The sequence below is a fragment of the Panthera uncia genome, assembly GCF_023721935.1.
Source record: "Panthera uncia isolate 11264 chromosome E2 unlocalized genomic scaffold, Puncia_PCG_1.0 HiC_scaffold_20, whole genome shotgun sequence".
NCBI lineage: Eukaryota > Metazoa > Chordata > Mammalia > Carnivora > Felidae > Panthera > Panthera uncia.
Genome location: NW_026057589.1, coordinates 7,546,045 through 7,563,854, shown reverse-complemented (window position 1 = coordinate 7,563,854; position 17,810 = coordinate 7,546,045). Strand labels below are relative to the sequence as shown.

Sequence of the window (17,810 nt, the reverse complement as noted above, 5' to 3'; positions counted from 1 at the left end):
GGGAGACACAGAATCCGAAGCAGGTTCCAGATTCCAAGCTGTCAGCACAGAGCCTGACGTGGGGCTCGAACTCATGAACTATGAGATCGTGACCTGGGCCAAAGTTGGACGCTTAACGACTGAGCCACCCAGGCGCCCCTATATTTATTTTTAAATGTTTATTTTTGAGAGAGAGCAAGCAGGGCAGGGCAGAGAGGGAGACAGAGAATCTGAAGCAGAGGCTCTGATGTCAGCTCAGAGCCTGACGAGGGGCTCAAAACTCATAAACTGTGAGGTCACGACCGGAGCCAAAGTTGGAAGTTTAACCAACTGAGCCACCCAGGTGTCCCGATTTATATTTTAAGTATAAGGCTGTATGTATATAATGGACTCACACAGGATACATCATGGGCTATGCAATGAGGAATCACTTTTCAGCGTCTCTTCCATCAGAATGTGACTTTTCTTGCCCCCTCCCCATCCCAAACATACTTTACACTTTCAATTTGAATGTACACAATGAGAAAAAGCTATGCTGAAAATACAGATAAAGGCCTCACTGTTCTGCAGAGATTTTGTCATAAACACCAAGAAAGTTTACAAAACTCTATGGCCACTGGAACAATTCTGGAAGGGGGTACTCTGGCCCCCACGAGGGTTGGCCCATGCATGACAGAGACTCAATATTCTGACAACTTTCGACCCAAGGAACTGACTGAAAGTCTCAGAGTTTGAGGCCTCAGCTACCTGTTTTCCTGGGAGACGGGTCTATGTAGACAGTATGAGCAGCCAAAGGCCACACACATCTCAACTTTTGTTACTTCTCACTGAAAACCGCTAATTTGGGATTCTGGTTTAAAAGCCCTATAATTAGTGGCTGAAGATTTTACCTAAAATGGGTTTGCCAAAGCTATCTGCCCAGAAACGGCCAGCAGCATCAAGATGTTTCACTAATGCATCAACTTCCTATTCCAACTCCCTTTCCACCCTGTCTCCTGCAGTGCTTAACAAGCTACGCCATCTGAGTCTCTCTTCCTGCAGCCTGGTGACTAGACTACATGTGTCTCCCCCTCCCAAATTAGCCTCTCTAGAGCAAACTGGGTCCAGCTTCTGTTGTCCTGCACTTGGGCTCAAGTGAGCCCAGCCCTCAGTGAGCGGAGATCCAGAGTGCAGAACTTCCCATGAGCCCCTTCTCTAACATCTGTGGTTACCCCTGCCGTAGGAACCCACTCCTAAGGTGGACCATGGGGGCTGATAGCAGTCCATCCACACCTCGCTACTCACACACACCTTTGGGGAGTTAAAACCTGTGACAGGATGCACTCGATCCAACCATTTACCAAGATCATCTCCTAAGTGCTAGGGAGGAAGTGGCCATCCTGTGGTACAGGACTTGCCTCTGAAAGGTGACCAGGCCTGCACTGCCTGAGGCCAGGAGTGTGGGCCCTGTGGGGCCCCCATCAGGCAGAGATCACACACGACGGAGTATCTGGAGCACTTGTTAATCCGTTATGATTTATTAGCTGTACAGCAGTAGGTCCTCCTCCCCAGCTTTCAACCCCATTACATATTTTATTACAGGTCTCATGTTGGTGTCCTAAAATAATGAAAAATATCACACAGTACAGCTAAGTACAAAATGCATCAACCTAGAGTTTGATAGCTAACTGATGGCTCTTTTAAAAGCAATACACAGAAGAAAAGTGTTTGAAATCAGCAAGACTGAGGCTCTCTAAAAAACACATTTTAAACATGTGACAGTTCATGTGCAAGAATCACTTTTTAGTTGGTTTTGTTTCACATTATTATTACCTTTTTTTTTTTTTTTTTTTTTTTTTTTTTGCAGATCCAAAGTTTAAATTACTGACCTAGTGAAATTTTCTGGCCCAGCTTTTAAGGGCTGCTGTGACCCACTCATAATCATCCTTCTGCTTGAACAGAGGAGTTATAAAACACAAAATTCAGCTACGAACAGAGCAAAGAAAATGTGGATGGGAAATCATAACTGAAAGTTAATTGTACAAGGTTCAAATGCTGGCTCCATGGGCTGGAAATCCGATCTTCCACGTGGGTGTCCATCACTAGCGGCAGTAGTCTGGGTGCCGTTCTGCTACATGATTGTGATCCAATTCCTCGTCAACATTTACACACTACAGAGTCTGTGGTGACTTAATTTGCAAGTAATTAAAATGCTGGGTTTTCTTACACTGCACTTCTTTTCAACCTCTTAATTAATGGAAAAGATTAAAATGTAAAAAAAGTTATTTACAAGCTTGACCATACCAGAAACTCTGCCAAGAAAGAGGCAAAGCCTTCAGGACAGAAACCGATCGCAGCATGCCGTACTACTGGTGTGCAGCTGGCTCCGAGCAAAGGGAGTCAGGGAGAAGCAGAAGCAAAAACCAGTTTAAAAGTGTAAGTCCTTCCCAAGTCTGCATTTACAATTAAAAACTCTCCTGGGAAGAAGACCTAGAACTCTGGGAAACCTGGTGGCCATTCTGGAGTGGTTTACCATAGCCAAGAGAGAGGGTTCAATGTCTCTGTTTCCGTCTAAGAAAACCAGTCAGGCATCAACACTGTCCTCAGCACTTCACAGTAAACCCTCAGGGACTCAGAACATTCCATGATTTGCTAACATCAAACAGCAAGTTCTAGTTAAATCACATTTTTCTAACATCATCCTTGAAGTTTTAGTTCTCAGTATGTTTGGTAAAATGGTGTAAAATGATGCTTTTCCCAAAGCCAAAAGAAGAAAGAGGGAGAAAAATTAAGATGCAGGCCGTTTAAACACAGCCCAGAGCAGTCCTGGCGATGAGCAACGCCCTGCCATCACCGGTCCATCATGCTGAGGATCATCTCAGGCGTGAGGTCTCCGTTGGGGGCGTCTGTGGCGGCTGGCTGGGCCTCCTCCTCCTCCCCTTCCACGGGCTCGGCGTCTGGCTCTTTTTTTACTTCAACTATAATGTTCTCAATTGCACCTGTATTCTGGTCTTCCACCTGGATGATGGCTGTTGCTGGCAAGAAAGAGCATGAACAAAACAAATGCTCCATTAAAGCCCCTGAGGATTGCAAGGGTCCTTTCAGACTTGACACTAAATGGATGTCAGCAATGTAGGAAAGCCTCAGTAAGAACACAGAGAAAGCCAATTAAAAAAAAAAAGGCTCAATGACCTAAAATGTGGCCATTCAAAAATCCCCAATACTCTAGAAACCATCAGTGAACAAAAGGCAGACATTCATCTTTATATGCCTCCCAAATTACATATTATAAGCCTTAGTTTTCCTTTATATCATAAAGTTGAGCTTTACACCAATGCAAGATAGACAAAAGATGCAGACAGCACATGACGAAGAATACCTCACACTGTGTGTGATGCAGGACTGTGTTAGAGGCGACCCGCCTCTAGCGAGAACATGCCATTCCTGATTCTGAAGGTCTCCCACACCCAGGGCCCTCCACCAGTTTTTTCACTCAAGTATGTGTAGGCAAAGCGGTTCCCAGGACCTATAGTTAACCAACCTCACACTCTCCTGTGACAGACATCTATACATGGGGTTCAGGAAGTACGTTAAAAAAAAAAACAGATTAAATCTTGCATTTGTTAAGGAAAAAAACCCCACCAGCTTTCAGGTATCCAGGCAATGAGTATAATAGAGACCTGAGTCCCCCAGAGCCTGCTGTCACGGGGGCAGTGTCCAATACAGGACTGCTGCCCACTGCCACTTGTGATGTGGGGTACAGGCTAAATACCTCCTCTGTGTCCTCTCTTAAATCAGAAGGCGAGCACTTGAATCCAAAGGCCTGGAATTCTTAGGAGGAACAATCTCAGCACAGAAATTGCTTTATCCCTACATCCTTTAAAATTTAGCTCTTTTATATTCATTGCCACACCAATTTTGCCAGCTGACTCTAACTGTGATGGTCTTGTAACCCCTACCACATTAGCAGTACCTATCTTGTACAGCACGAGTACCCTTCTACTCTGGACTTCTCACTGAAGCAGAAGAGGCCTCTAGCATCTTCCTCAGGTGTTACCCAGTAAAAACTAAACAACTGCTTCCTGAGAGTTTGTTCAGGGTGTGACCTTAACTTATTCTCATGGCTTAGTTCCTATCTTTCCCCAAAACAAGGACCCATCTGGCTCCTCCACATGCTGGGAGAGGATGCCAGCCTACTGAACTGAGACAAGTAACTTACGCTGGGTCTGTTTGGGCTGGTTGGTTCTGCCAGGGGGGCGTCCTCTCCGCTTCTTGGCAGGTGGTGGGGCTGGGGTCACAGGCTGAGGCTCTGGCTCGGGTTCAATTTCCACAGCAGGCTCCTCCTCATCCTCATTGTCATCCAGATCTGGCTCAGCATTTTCTTCTCACGAAATCAGGAATAACAGGTGGTGGGGCAAGAAGAAGTATGGTGGAAGAAAAATATGACACACACATATCACATATTCTGTTATGTCTAGTTACGTATTTATTTTAATAGAAATCCATTTAAAAATGCTTTTGCTAGGATTTTTGCTATCAACACTGACAGAGTAAACTGGTATTGTGGTCCAATTAATAAGCAAATCAGCTTGAAGACTACTATTCATACTTTATATGGACTGGATATTACTTTTTTCTTTTAGCTGTAGACATCAGAATATTGAGTTTCAAATTCTTAACAGGCAACTCCATCATATGCTAGATAGACAAAAAAAAAAGTGTTTAAGCTGAAAACATACGTTCCCTCTATTATATGAGGACAAAGCAGGACACTTAGCCTGAGACAGACCCTTGAAGATGTGCTCCTGCTTATCTCTGAGAGGAAGGTGTGTGTGTGTGTCAGAGAGCAAGACATAACTTCCTATTGCACTGTGACGTCCTATTATTAGGATAAGCAGCGAAGAGTTCTTTTAGGACTATTATTGATGTGTTTTTTTTTTAAAGCCAAGTTTTTGGACTTAATTCCCAGCTATGTCAGATTCAGTGGGTCATTCTTAACTCTCTAATTTTCTCTCTGATTCCATGATCACATAAAAGGAGACAGGACTATTATAGAAAGAATACTGACAAGGAGCCTGATGATATGGCTTTGAATCCCACATATCTTACTAGGTGTATGTAAGGTGTCCCTTACTAGGGACAATTACCACAGTGAATCCCAGTTTCCTTGTATGATTTCTACACTTACTGGTGATTTGAGGATCAAAAGGACTGAACTAACAACACATGTAACCATGCTCTATAACTTCTACTCTCTAGCACAGACATAGCTCTTATTTACACCACAGATCACAGTTTTTAAATTCTCCATTATTCCATTCAGGCTTCATTACTTCATTTAATAAGAGGTGTTACCCTCATTTTATAGAAAAAGTGAGAAGCCAAGTGATTTGTAAGGCACGGCTGAACTGCAGCAGGCAGAATTCACCTCTGGCCTCTGTCTGGGGCTGTCCTGCTGCCCCTCCCCACTCACCACAGCACACAAAGCGCCTTCCCTGCCTTCCTCTCAGAAGCACAGGTTATACAATCTTCCCCTGGGTCCAGACATTTAAATTTAGAAATCAAAGACTAAATGCTTTATCTTCAGGACAAAATGCCTTATTTGTCAAATCCTAAGTGAAAATGTGGGGAATACATTGGTATGTGGCAGTGTGTCAAGAACAAGATGCTTCCCTGTTGAACTTATTCAAGCCCCCTATTGCCTAAGTTGGCATAATGCCTAGAAAACCAAACAAATTCACTCAGAATTGGGGGAGAAAGCCACACAAAGAAGGTTAATAGGGTCAAAGGCTTATTGGCTTGGAGAGATTTTGGCAAAAAGCCTTGAAAATAGCAGTAGACTCTGCTGGTTAATCTCTGCAGGCAGAACTTCTGGGAGAGAACAAATATGACTGTGGCCTTGGTCAGCAAAGGGATGGAAGGCCCTGACTTTCTGGGGGGGCGGGATACAAAGACACTGGGTACAAGGCCCAGACCCAAACTGTGCTCTACAAGCCAGCAGTGCAGAAGCCAAAGGAGGAATGGCAGAAATCTACTGGGAACCATCAGTAAAATCTTTAGCTGAAAGATGCTCTGGTGAAACATAATTAGGGAGTGAGGATGATGGTGCACATCACCAAGAAGACTAAGGGCCAACGTCTGTGGCAGAAGGAGGCTCTGCAACTAGAAGCACTTACAGACATCCTTGAGCTCAAGGTTACCCATGGATCTCTGGTGGCATTTGGAGCCTGTGACTTCCCCTGGCTTCTCCCAACAGTCCATTCATTCATTTCTTAGCCAAACAAAGGGGTCCCACAAAGATTCTCAGTAAAGAGTGGTGTGAGGTTTTTGTTTTTTCATGTTTATTTATTTGTAATTTTTTTTAATGTTTATTTTATTTTTGAGAGAGAGAGAGACTGTGGGGGAAGAGGGGAGGGGCAGAGAGAGAGAGAGGGAGACAGAATCTGAAGCAGGTTCCAGGCTCAGAGCTGTCAACACAGAGCCCGATGTGGGGCTGGAACTCGGGAACGGTGAGATTGTGACCTAAGCCGAAATCCGATGCCTAACCAACTGAGCCATCCAGGCGCCCCGATGTTTATTTATTTATTTTAGAGAGAGAGAGAGTGTGTGAGCAGAGGAGGGGAAGTGAGAGAGGGAGAGAGAGAATCCCCACACTGTCAGCGTAGAGCCCGATGCGGAGCTCAAACTCACAAACTGTTATAGCATGACCTGAGCCGAAATCAAGAGTTGGACACTCAACTGACTGAGCCACCCAGGTGCCCCAAGGGTGGTATGCTTTTTTTTTTTTTTAATTTTTTTTTTTAAGTTTATTTATTTTTGAGACAGAGAGAGACAGAGCATGAACGGGGGAGGGTCAGAGAGAGAGAGACACACAGAATTGGAAGCAGGCTCCAGGCTCTGAGCCATCAGCCCAGAGCCCGACGCGGGGCTCGAACTCACGGAGCGCGAGATGGTGACCTGAGCTGAAGTCGGACGCTTAACCGCCTGAGCCACCCAGGCGCCCTGAGGGTGGTATGCTTTTATAAAGATTAAAGCAAACCGACATTTTAAAGGAGGCATGTTTACTTAAAACCCAGTGATGAAGATAATGCTTAAAATAGATTTCTAGAAAAGACAGCAAAAAATAAATTACTCTTATGCTTACTGGATGAATAATCTCTCAGAAAAGTTCTAAATAGAAAAGTAAAGGCTTTATTAAAATATACAAAATACACAAAAACTAAAAAGGACCTTGTTACAGCTCTAAATATAAAAAATCAGTACTTTCATAAGTTTTAGATAAAATCAATAAAGTCACTGAAGTTCTCAAACATGTTCAACCTTCAAAAATTTCAATCCCTCCCCATTACTACTGAAGCTTCTCCCCCCCAAGTTTGTTTATTTTGAGAGCGCACGCATGCGCGTGCACACTGAGTGGGGAAGGGGCAGAGAGAGAATCCCAAGCAAGCAGGCTCTGCACTGTCGGTGTGGAGCCTGATGTGGGGTTTAAACCCACAAACTGTGAGATCACAACCTGAGCCAAAACCAAAAGTCAGATGATTAACTGAGCCACCCAGCTGCCCCCGCTCCCCATTACTTCTAACAAGCATGCAAAAGACAAAATGAAGAGCCTTAGAAACACATTAAGGCGCCATCTATAATCTTTCCAGTCCGATGGTGCTTCTGGGGTAGTGTATTCCCCAAAACAAAACCCATTTACATACATCTTTTACCATAAAAAACTTAAATCTTTAGTCACAAATGTGCTTTCTCAACTACTTGGCCAGTAGTCCAAGTATCCACATTGAAAAAGCCTACCACCATGAAAAAGTGTGTACAATCAAATGTGACTCCTATGTTACCGACACTCTTGTTCTCCCTCCCTCTTCATGACTCTAGCACCTCAAAACCATACCAGAGCACCTGGATTTCATGACTAGAAAGGCAAAAACACCCCAGAAAGCATCAACGGTAGGAAAATAGGCAAAGTGTTACATTTTAAAATTCAGAGATTAAGGTAGGAAGAGAAAGGCTGACCTTCATGGATCTGATCAACACATCTCAAGGCTAGGCTGACACAGGCAGTCAAACCAGAAGTTGGTCAAGATGCTTAAGCAACCTTCTTCACGTCCATTAGATTCATTGCTCAAATCTAGACCAGCTTCCTAAATGTAAAAGTTATGAACATAGAAAAGAAACTCTGCTGGCCTTAGAATATTACTAATCTGAGTAAACTGAGTCAAGATATTAATTTTGCTTTGGCTTTAACTGAACATGTAACATATAAGACATTATCAAGCAGTGGAATACCAGGAGAAAAAAAAATGGCCCCAGAAACATACTAACTGCTGCTGTAAAAATATACACATTAGGGCGGCGCCTAGGTGGCTCAGTTGGTTAAGCGTCCGCTCTCGGTTTCAACTCAGGTCATGATCTCAAGTTTCATGGGATCAAGCCCCGCATCAGGCTCTGCGCTGACAGTGTGGAGTCTGTTTGGGATTTTCTCTCTCCTCTCTCTGCCCCTCCCCAGCTCTCTTTCCCTCAAAAACAAACAAACAAAAAAAACCCCCAAAAAACAAAAACAAACAAAACAAAAAAAACCCCCACAAAAAACCATACACACATTAGGAAGACTAGAGGTTACAGAAAGTAAGAGTGATTGGCCTATCTCTATATCCCAGCACATCCTACATAAATGTACTGGCAGCTGGGCACCAAAATCTCTATGTGTAACTAAATCAAGAAACAAGGTACTCACCACTGTCAGAGGAGTCTTCTTTTTTAGAACGCATCTTTCTTTTTCTTCCACGTTTACTCTTCTTTGTTTCCCCTCCATTTTCCCCTTCTACGCCATCTGGACCAGCACAATTATCAGCATGTCTTGCCATGGTATTCTAACAAAAGAAATAAAACCTTCATTCATATTACTAAAAAAGTTGATATCAGAATTAGATGTTCTCTTATTTTAGCTTAATAAATAAAAATTTGGGGTAACCATATTAAGTCCAAATGTTCTAGTATGTGTTACTAAGCACATTCTAAACATATTCTCCTCATTCAGGGGAAATGGCCTCCCTCTGGAGGGGGGAGAGAGAGGGGGGAAAGGAAGGGAGCGAGAGGGAGACAAAGAAAAGTCCGTCAGAAGAGGAGGCTGCATCCTCTGAACAGGGGCTCAGCAGCCTGCAGACAAGAGGAACAAGGGAGATCAGACCAGCTCCCTGTCCTGTACAGAATGGCTCTAAGGGAAGATCCAGGACAGATCTATTCACAGATACTGAGTTCCCCTTCAGCAGAAGGGTTCACACATGCACAGAGAACCTGGAGGTGGGGATGAGTGGCCCTTTCCAAATGATAAGGCATCTCTGTGCTTATAACCTCAGTGGAAAATCAAGAACATGGTATTAAGAACCACAACAAGGGAAATAAAGTTCTGACTCTTACCCGGCGTGTAAATGTTTTCCCACACTTAGAACAGACAAAGGCTGCAGGGACAAAGTTGGGGTCATGATAACGTTTGAAGTGCATGTCAAGGAGCTGCTTCTGGCGGAAGGTCTTGTCGCAGTGGCTGCAGGCATAAGGCTTCTCCCCGGTGTGGGTGCGCTTGTGCATGATCATGTGCCTCTCCTGAAAGAAGGTGGGGGGGGGGGGGGGGGGGGGAGGCCTCAGAGCCTGTCACAGGGCTGCTATACTAGCCACAACCTACATGCATGTGGTTGACAGGCCTTTCTCTCTGAAGGATCTAGGCTCAAAACTACCTGTCCAGAGGATAAAGTTGTCTTTACTGGGGTATAAAACTGCTTCCATCAATTCTAGTATAGATATGCTCCCCACTCCTGGGCTGCTTGTCTTGATCTCCCCCAACCAATAGGCCCCAGGAACAGATTCTTCTCTTTTCTCAAGTCCTGGACTTAATTCCCTCAGTTCTGAGAAAGCAGCCAGTATTTGGCCTGAGGGGGAGGTAAGCTATGACAGAATAAAACATCAGCTGGGGACTGAGATGATAAAATTGATGAGTGAAACCTTTGGTGACATTCCTCATACATCAGTCTGAAAATATCATCCTTAAAAACAGCCATCATACAAGGAATATAAAAACCCTCGGATAAAACCTGACACTGACAGGGAATCAACTGCTTTCTAACTATGAAAGTCTCTACCTGTCTGCAAGCGTAATCACACTGATCACACTTAAAGCGCTTCTCGTTCTTGTGTGACTTCTGATGCTGTATGAGGGCATAGCGCTCATGAAACACAGCATCGCAGTATCGACATTTCTTGCCTTGCTCAATATAGGAATGCTGCTTTCGCAAGTGGACACCTGAAAACAAAACACAAAGCCCAGTCTAACTTGTGAAACCACAAACAACATTTTTTCTCCTTCTTAAAATAATTACTCTGGCTGCTGTACTGAAAATGAATTAAAAGGAGGAGAGAGACAGGTGAGAGAAGATGGTGGCCTGGAAGGAGCAGGGAGAACTGATGAGAGACTCAGGAAGTGAAATCAACAGGATTTAGTGACCAAATACAGAGCAAGGAAGAAGGTAGGTGTCAGAGACGATCTCCAGGTTCCTGGATTCGAAAATCAAGTAGGTGGTATAACCATTTGCTGAGACAAGGAACAGTGGAAAAGGGCTGAAGCCCTTTGTTTGTTTTGGGGAAAGGGGGTTGAGGGGACTTTCAGACCTTCAGTTCTAGATATGTCAAATTTGAGATGCCAATGATATCCAAGTAGGGATAGGTATGGCAAGGGCTAGATAAGCCTAGCTCAAAGGAAAGATTCAGAGTATGAACTGGAGTTGTTAGGATTTGAGTTACACCATGGGAGCTGATGAAATCACTAAGGCAAAAAGAATGAAAAAGAAGAGTTAGGGTCTTGCTTTAAGAAATCTATTAGGTAAAAAAAAAAAAAAAAAATCAAATAGGTAAGGGGTGCCTGGGTGGCTCAGTTGGTTGAGCATCTGACTTTGGCTCAGGTCATAATCTCATGGTTTGTGGGTTCAAGCCCCACGTTGGGCTCTCTGCTGTCAGCACAGAGCCTCGTTTGGATCTTCTGTCTCCCTCTCTCTCCCTCTCCTCTGCTGGTTCTCTCTCTCAAAATAAATAAATAAACTTAAAAAAAAATCTAACAGGTAATGCTAGTGGGAGGAAAAGAGGTTAAAACAACGGAAGGCTGAGAAGGAACAGAGAAGACAGATAACAAGCTATAGTGCCACGGAAGCCAAGGAAGAAAGTGTTTTAAGGAGGATGGCACAATCCACTATGAAGAACACTCTTAAGAGATCAAGAGACATGGGAAGTAGAATGCTCCCTGCATTCAGCAATGCGGTGTTCTTACTGATCTTAGGAAGAGTCACTTTACACAATAGGGTATAAGTCATATGGGACGGAAATTAGGAGCTGAGGAAGGGAATACTGTGAGGGACAGAATTCTTTATGAGGGCTGGCAGAGAAAGAGACAAGAGTCAAACCTAAACACCCAAATAACATAAAAAAATAAAATAAATGAACCAAAGATGACTCCTAGAGATCTACTGTACAGCGTAATTCCCATAGTTAAATTTTTTTAAAGACTGTATTTTTAAGTAATCTCTATACCTAACGTGGGGCTCGAACTTAACAACCCTGAGATCAAGTTGCATACTCTACTGACTGAGCCAGCCAGGTGCCCTGAATTCCCACCATGTAATACTGTTATTACATATTAAACATTTTCTAAGAAGGAAAAAAAATTTTCTAAGAAGGTAGGTCTTATTTAAGTGTTCTTATCACAAAAACTAAATTAAAAAAAGGAAGTTTCTGTGTACAAAAATTTCCAAATTTTGTTTAAAATTTTTTTTTAAATGTTTATTTTTGAGACAGAGAGAGCGTGAGTGGGGGAGGGTCAGAGAGAGAGGGAAACACAGAATCTGAAACAGGCTCCAGGCTGTGAGCTGTCAGCACAGAGCCTGATGTGGGGCTTGAACCCACAAACCAGTGAGATCATGACCTGAGCCAAAGTCGATCACTTAACCGACTGAGCGACCCAGTCACCCCCAAATTATGCTTTTTTTAAATTATTTTTTTAATGTTTATTTATTTCTGAGACAGAGAGAGACAGAGCATGAGTGGGGGAGGGGCAGAGAGAGAGGGAGACACAGAATCAGAAGCAGGCTCCAGGCTCTGAGCTATCAGCACAGAGCCCGACTCGGGGCTCGAACTCACAAACTGTGAGATCATGACCTGAGCCGAAGTCGGTCGCTCAACCAACTGAACCACCCAGGTGCCCCACCCCCAAATTATGTTCTAACAGGAAAAACTAGAGACTATAAAAAAAAAGTCAAACCTAGAGGAGGAAAACCTGTTCTTTTCCTTTTTCAATGTTTATTTATTTATTTTGAGTGAGAGAGGATGTGAGCAGGGGAGGGGGCAAAGGAGAGAGGGAGAGAGAATCCCAAGCGGGCTTCAAAACGTGGGGCTCAATCCCATGACCACTGAGATCATGACTTGAGCCAAAATCAAGAGTCAGTAACTTAAACCAACTGAACCACCCAGGCACCCTAAGACTTTTTCTTTTCTTTTAATCTTCAAAAAAAAGTTCTTTTAATTTACTTATTTTGAGAGAGGGAGAGAGCGAGAATCCCAAGCAGGCTCCAGTCAGTGCAGAGCCCAACACAGGGCTTGAACTCATAAACCGTGAGATCATGACCTGAGTCGAAACCAAGAGTTGGATACCCAACCGAATGAGCCACCCAGGCGCCCCCAATACTTTTTCTTTTTTTTTTTTTTTTTTAAGACAGGAGAAATGTAAGCGTGTTTAGAGTTGAGGGGAAAGACAGGAAAGAAAGTGTGAAGATGAGGGTAAGGAGGTGGTACAGGATGGTATAAAAGCTGCAAAGAAGACAAGACAGTAGGATCAAGACTAAGGCAAAAGGACAGGCCACCAACAGGAGGAGTGATGCCAACTCTCTTGCAGCAAATGAGAAATGAGAAGATGAATGCACACTGGCTTACAGATTTGATAACAGGAATTTGGGAGTTTCGATCCTTACTTTTTCAGGGCTTGAACCCATGAACTGTGAGATCCTGACCTGAGCCAAAATCAAGAGTCGGATGCTTAACCGACTGAGCCACCTAGGTGCCCTACAAAGTGATAAATTTTAATTATGGCATATTAGTGTGAAATCAGGCCTGCTTTGAAGAGGGAACACAAACTTCTTTGGGACTGGTTTTGGGAAATAACTATTATTTGACAGCTCCTAGGCAATTATGTAGGGCCTAAGGGGTATCATGCAAGTATAAAACATCCAACATATTTATTTATATCATAAAAGTGAGTAATTTTAAAAAATTGAATAATCCAGGGGGTGCCTGGGTAGCTCAGTCAGTGGAATGTCTGACTTCGGCTCAGATCATGATCTCACAGTTCCTGGGTTTGAGCCCCGCGTCGGGCTCTGTGCTGACAGCTCAGAGCCTGAAGCCTACTTCAGATTCTGTGTCTCCCTCTCTCTCCGCCCCTCCCCAACTCATGCTGTCTCTCTCAAAAATAAACATTAAAATGTTTTTTGAATAATCCAGACAGTGGCCTAGTAGCTCACACACATTGCCATGAGATATTATTAATTTAGATTTTGGTTTCTGTACCATAAGAATAGAAAAACTCACTCATTTATCAGAGGACAGTGCCTCTTACATCTTTCCAACAAAGTCCTCTTAACAGCAGAGTAGGACGAACACATGACACATGGGTCTTATGTGGAGCCCAAAGTCCTCTGCTTCAAACTTGTGGTTTCATCTTAAAAATGAATGTTAGATGTTAAAAAAATTAAAAATCTTACAACTTGAAAAAATGTGCGCTAGTCTGCATTTTGTTCAATATGGTCATGTTAATACAAAAATGATTTAAGACACCAGCTAAATTATAGAACTTTACATAAAATCTTTGAGTAAAACCAATGTTGCAGAAAGATAGGGCATGTTTATGCTATGGCTCAGTATGCTCCTGATATGACCCAAGTACTTCTATGTTCCTCAGTGGAACTAGAGGCTCTTAAGAGCACTCAAGACCAGCTTGCCATTATAAGCTGTGTTGTGTAGCAGCTCTGCTCAAGATACCTGTTGGAGCATCAAGTTTATCACCTATAATACTAAAATACATATGCCTTGGTAACTTCATATGGTTGTTGTGAAGATCAAATGAGTTAAAAAGTAAAACAAAGCTGGGGCACCTGGGTGGCTCAGTCAGTTAAGCGTCCGACTTCGGCTCAGGTCGTGATCTCACAGTTCCTGGGTTAGAGCCCTGTGTTAGGCTCTATGCTAACAGTTGAGAGCCTGGAGCCTGCCTTGGATTCTGTGTCTCCCTCTGTCTCTGCCCCTCCCCCACTCACACTTGGTCTCTCTCTCTCTCAAAAAGAAAAGTTAAAGTAAAAGATATTTTGTAAAGTATAGCATTTTACCTAAATATAAAAACATTTAGAAGAATAATATTCAAGGAGCAATACATCTACCATCAGTGCAGAGCTCGATGCGGGGCTCGAACTCCCAAACCATGAGATCACAACCTGAGCCGAAGTCAGATGCTTAACTAACTGAGCCACGCAGGAGCCCCAGCAATGGCTTTTATTAAGTGGCAGGCCATTCATATACACAAAGCTTATATGAATCAGAAAAGGAAGTTATTTATGATCTTCATATTTTCGCACATCCTCAGAAACATTTTTCATTTACTTACCCAAATCACTTTTTCGGGCTATGACAGTGTCACAGTGGGGACAGTGAAATTTGGCCACATTTTCTGTGTGCTTCTGTAAAATGTGCATCTTCATGGTACCACTTTGGGTAAACCGAGCATGACAAATATAACATTCATAAGGTTTTTCCCCTTAAAAGGAAATAGAGAATGAACAAATTAGACAAAATGAATATTACCATTTAATTGGAGGGTAATTCAGGAGGCAGTAAAGCTAAGCTACAGAGAATCTCTGGGTACTACCCAGAGGGCTCAGGCCCACTGCATGGCTTGCGCCTGTCTTGAGAGATGGAAAAGTCCTAAACTGCTGCCGCCACCCCTGCTCTGCCAGCTCTACCAGAGTCATTCACATGAGAAAGAGAGCAGTTCCTATGACAAGGCTTGCCTTTGGGGGGCAGGAGATGGATGACAGGAGGACCTACAAGTTCTTTTCTTTTTCTTTTCTTTCTAAATTATCTCTACACCCAATGTGGGGGTCGAACTCACAACCCCCGAGATCAAGAATCATGTGCTCTATCACCTGAGCCAGCCAGGCGCCCCTACAAGATTTTCTTTTTTAGAAAAAGATAGTACGGGGAAAACTGAATGAGCTAATTAGGGATTCGACCCAGACGACTTCTAATAGTGAAACTTTCCATTCTCCAATGTATATTCAGAGCAATGAATTCAGAAGATATTCCAGAAAAGCATCTGTTAATTCCATTACTTTCATGCTAGCTTCCATTCAGGTAAAGAATAGGGGCGTGAGGTGGTTCACAGGGTCCCATGGAATCCACTGAAAAGCAGCTCATCAACACAACAAGGGAAGATGTCCTACCTGAATGCGTTCTCATGTGCCTCTTCAGCTTGTATGTGTCCCTGCTGGCATAACTGCACAAGCTGCACTGGAATGGACGCTCTCCAGTATGAGAGCGAATGTGACGTTTTAATTTGCTGACCTGAAACACGAGAGCAATCAAACTTCTTACTTCTGTTAACATTGATTGTAATGTGAGTGCTGTGGGTTAGGCACAAAAGCTTAGCTTTTGGGCACTGAAGTTCACAATACAGAAAAAGCCTAAAATATAATATTTCTTCCTCATTACTTGTAACCTTTGTCTCTCAAATCCGTATCATAGTCCAAAGGAAAAGGGTAAACAAATGGATGGGGCACAGATGAGTCAAGATTGGTTATTATGTAACTATTTAAGCTGGGGGATAGATTCATGGGGGGTGTATTATCCTATTTTATCTATTTCTATATATGTTTCCACTTTTGAAATTTTCCTTAATAGTTTAAATAATCTATGCTTATTTACAGATAATTTCCTCACAGATACAGAGGTATCAGATTTTTTTTTGTTCAGTTTACCCCTAAATGATTTTACTATTAGAATGTAAACCTGTTTCCTACTATCGATCATATAAAGTTACTGACTTCTGTGTATTTGTCTTATATCTGGCCATCCAAATGGACTCTGTTTTAAGTTTTCAGCTAATACTCTTGGATGTTCTATGTAAGCAAATATGTCTGCCACAAATACCATTTTTTGTTTTTCCATTTATAATTCATTTCTTATTTAGCTAGGATTTCCAATACAATTTTGATACAGTAACGGTAAGAAGAGATGTCTTGTTCCAAATTTTAATGGGAATACTCCCAATATTTCAGAGTTAACTAGGATGGATTGACTATAGGTTTCTGGTATACACTCCTTATAGTAAAGCCATTTTCTTCTACTCTTAACTTGCTAGGACTTTAAATGGTAATAAATAATGAATTTTAGTTTTTCAGTCATCTATAGAAATGATCATATGGTTTTCTTTAACCTCTCAATATAGCACAAACCAGTAATTTCTTCATGTTCAACTACCCTGGCATTTTAGATATAGTCTATCTCATAATCACTTATTTTTATAATATATTACTAAATTTGGTTAATAATTTTACTTAGTAATTTAATTTTTCTGTGAGAAAAAGATACCCTTTTGTTTTTGGTAGCATTCTTACTCAGTTTTGGTAACAGTATAACCTCAAATAGTAAAGGAGATAAAATTTTCTATTTTTAAATACTCTAGGTGCAGTTATTTATTTCTTTAATGTTTGGTAGAACGTATCTGTAATAACATGTGGAACTAATGCTTTTTTTTTAAAATGGGTAAATCTTTCACACTCATGACAGTTTTTTTTTGTTTTTGGTGCCGGGGAAAGGGAGTGGGAGTGTTAATAATCTGGTAAGATTTTCTATCTCATCTTAAGTCAGTTTGGTTAGTTTTTATCCTTATACTAGAATCATGGTCTTAAGATAGGAACCAACAAGGAGCTGAACACTTACTTCTACACTGGCGTAATCGCACATGGAACACTTAAATGGCTTCTCATGGGTGTGTTTATAACGACGATGCCGCACCAATTCTCCACTAGTCACAAAGGCCATGTCACAGTCTGGGCACTTGTGAGGACGAGTACCTAGGGAAAGTAAGTTATAAAAGGAAGACAAGATCAAGGGCACAATTAATGACAGTTCAACATGTGACACAAAACTGCATGATGTTGAACTCTGGTCATCTCAACAATCTTGTACCAGCCTGAGAGTAGCTCCAAAAGCTATGGGAGGGCTTGGTCGACTTTCTAACAGTAACCCCAGAATACTGGAAACATGTGCCAAACATTTAGTTTCTCTTAATTACCCATGTGAGTGATGCTTTTGAATACAAAATCTTTTTTATCCCTAGTTTATAAATTCGGATCACTATGGATCAAAAGTTAATAAAAACACAAGTCTGCTTCAACTCTTGGTTAAAAAAAAAAAAATAGAGAACATCTTTTAAACTTCAATGTTGTGGGGAGCCAGGGTAGCTCGGTCAGTTGAGTGTCTGACTTTGGCTCAGGTCATGATCTCACGGTTAGTGAGTTTGAGCCCCGCGTCATGCTCTGTGCTGACAGCTTGGATTCTATGTCTCCATATCTCTCTGTCCCTCCCCCTCTTGTGCTCGGTCTCTCAAAAATAAACATTAGAAAATTAAATAAATAAACTTCAATGTTCTGTCAAGTACAGGCCACAGAATTAATAGTTACTTGACCCAAGATTCCTTTGCATATCAAATCTTACTATATTGTGACTATACACAGGGCCAAAGGGCTGTCCATATTGATACTTTTTTCTTA

At 42.3% G+C, this 17,810-nt stretch overlaps 1 protein-coding gene across 3 annotated transcripts in view; it reads right to left on the bottom strand.

Moving 5' to 3' along the window:
• Positions 1-1,474: 1,474 nt before the first annotated feature.
• CTCF (CCCTC-binding factor) overlaps positions 1,475-17,810 on the bottom strand; it is a 47,430-nt gene continuing 31,094 nt past the window's right edge. For 2 of the 3 annotated variants that reach the window (XM_049622945.1, XM_049622946.1), the window contains 8 exons: positions 16,978-17,111; positions 15,480-15,600; positions 14,645-14,794; positions 10,095-10,255; positions 9,379-9,561; positions 8,696-8,831; positions 4,178-4,339; positions 1,475-2,993 (listed from right to left, as the gene is read on the bottom strand). In XM_049622945.1, coding sequence (XP_049478902.1) covers positions 2,809-2,993; positions 4,178-4,339; positions 8,696-8,831; positions 9,379-9,561; positions 10,095-10,255; positions 14,645-14,794; positions 15,480-15,600; positions 16,978-17,111 — 1,232 coding nt within the window. In that variant the 3' untranslated portion in view covers positions 1,475-2,808. The remainder of the gene's footprint in view (positions 2,994-4,177; positions 4,340-8,695; positions 8,832-9,378; positions 9,562-10,094; positions 10,256-14,644; positions 14,795-15,479; positions 15,601-16,977; positions 17,112-17,810) is intronic. The other variant, XM_049622947.1, reaches the window with a different exon arrangement.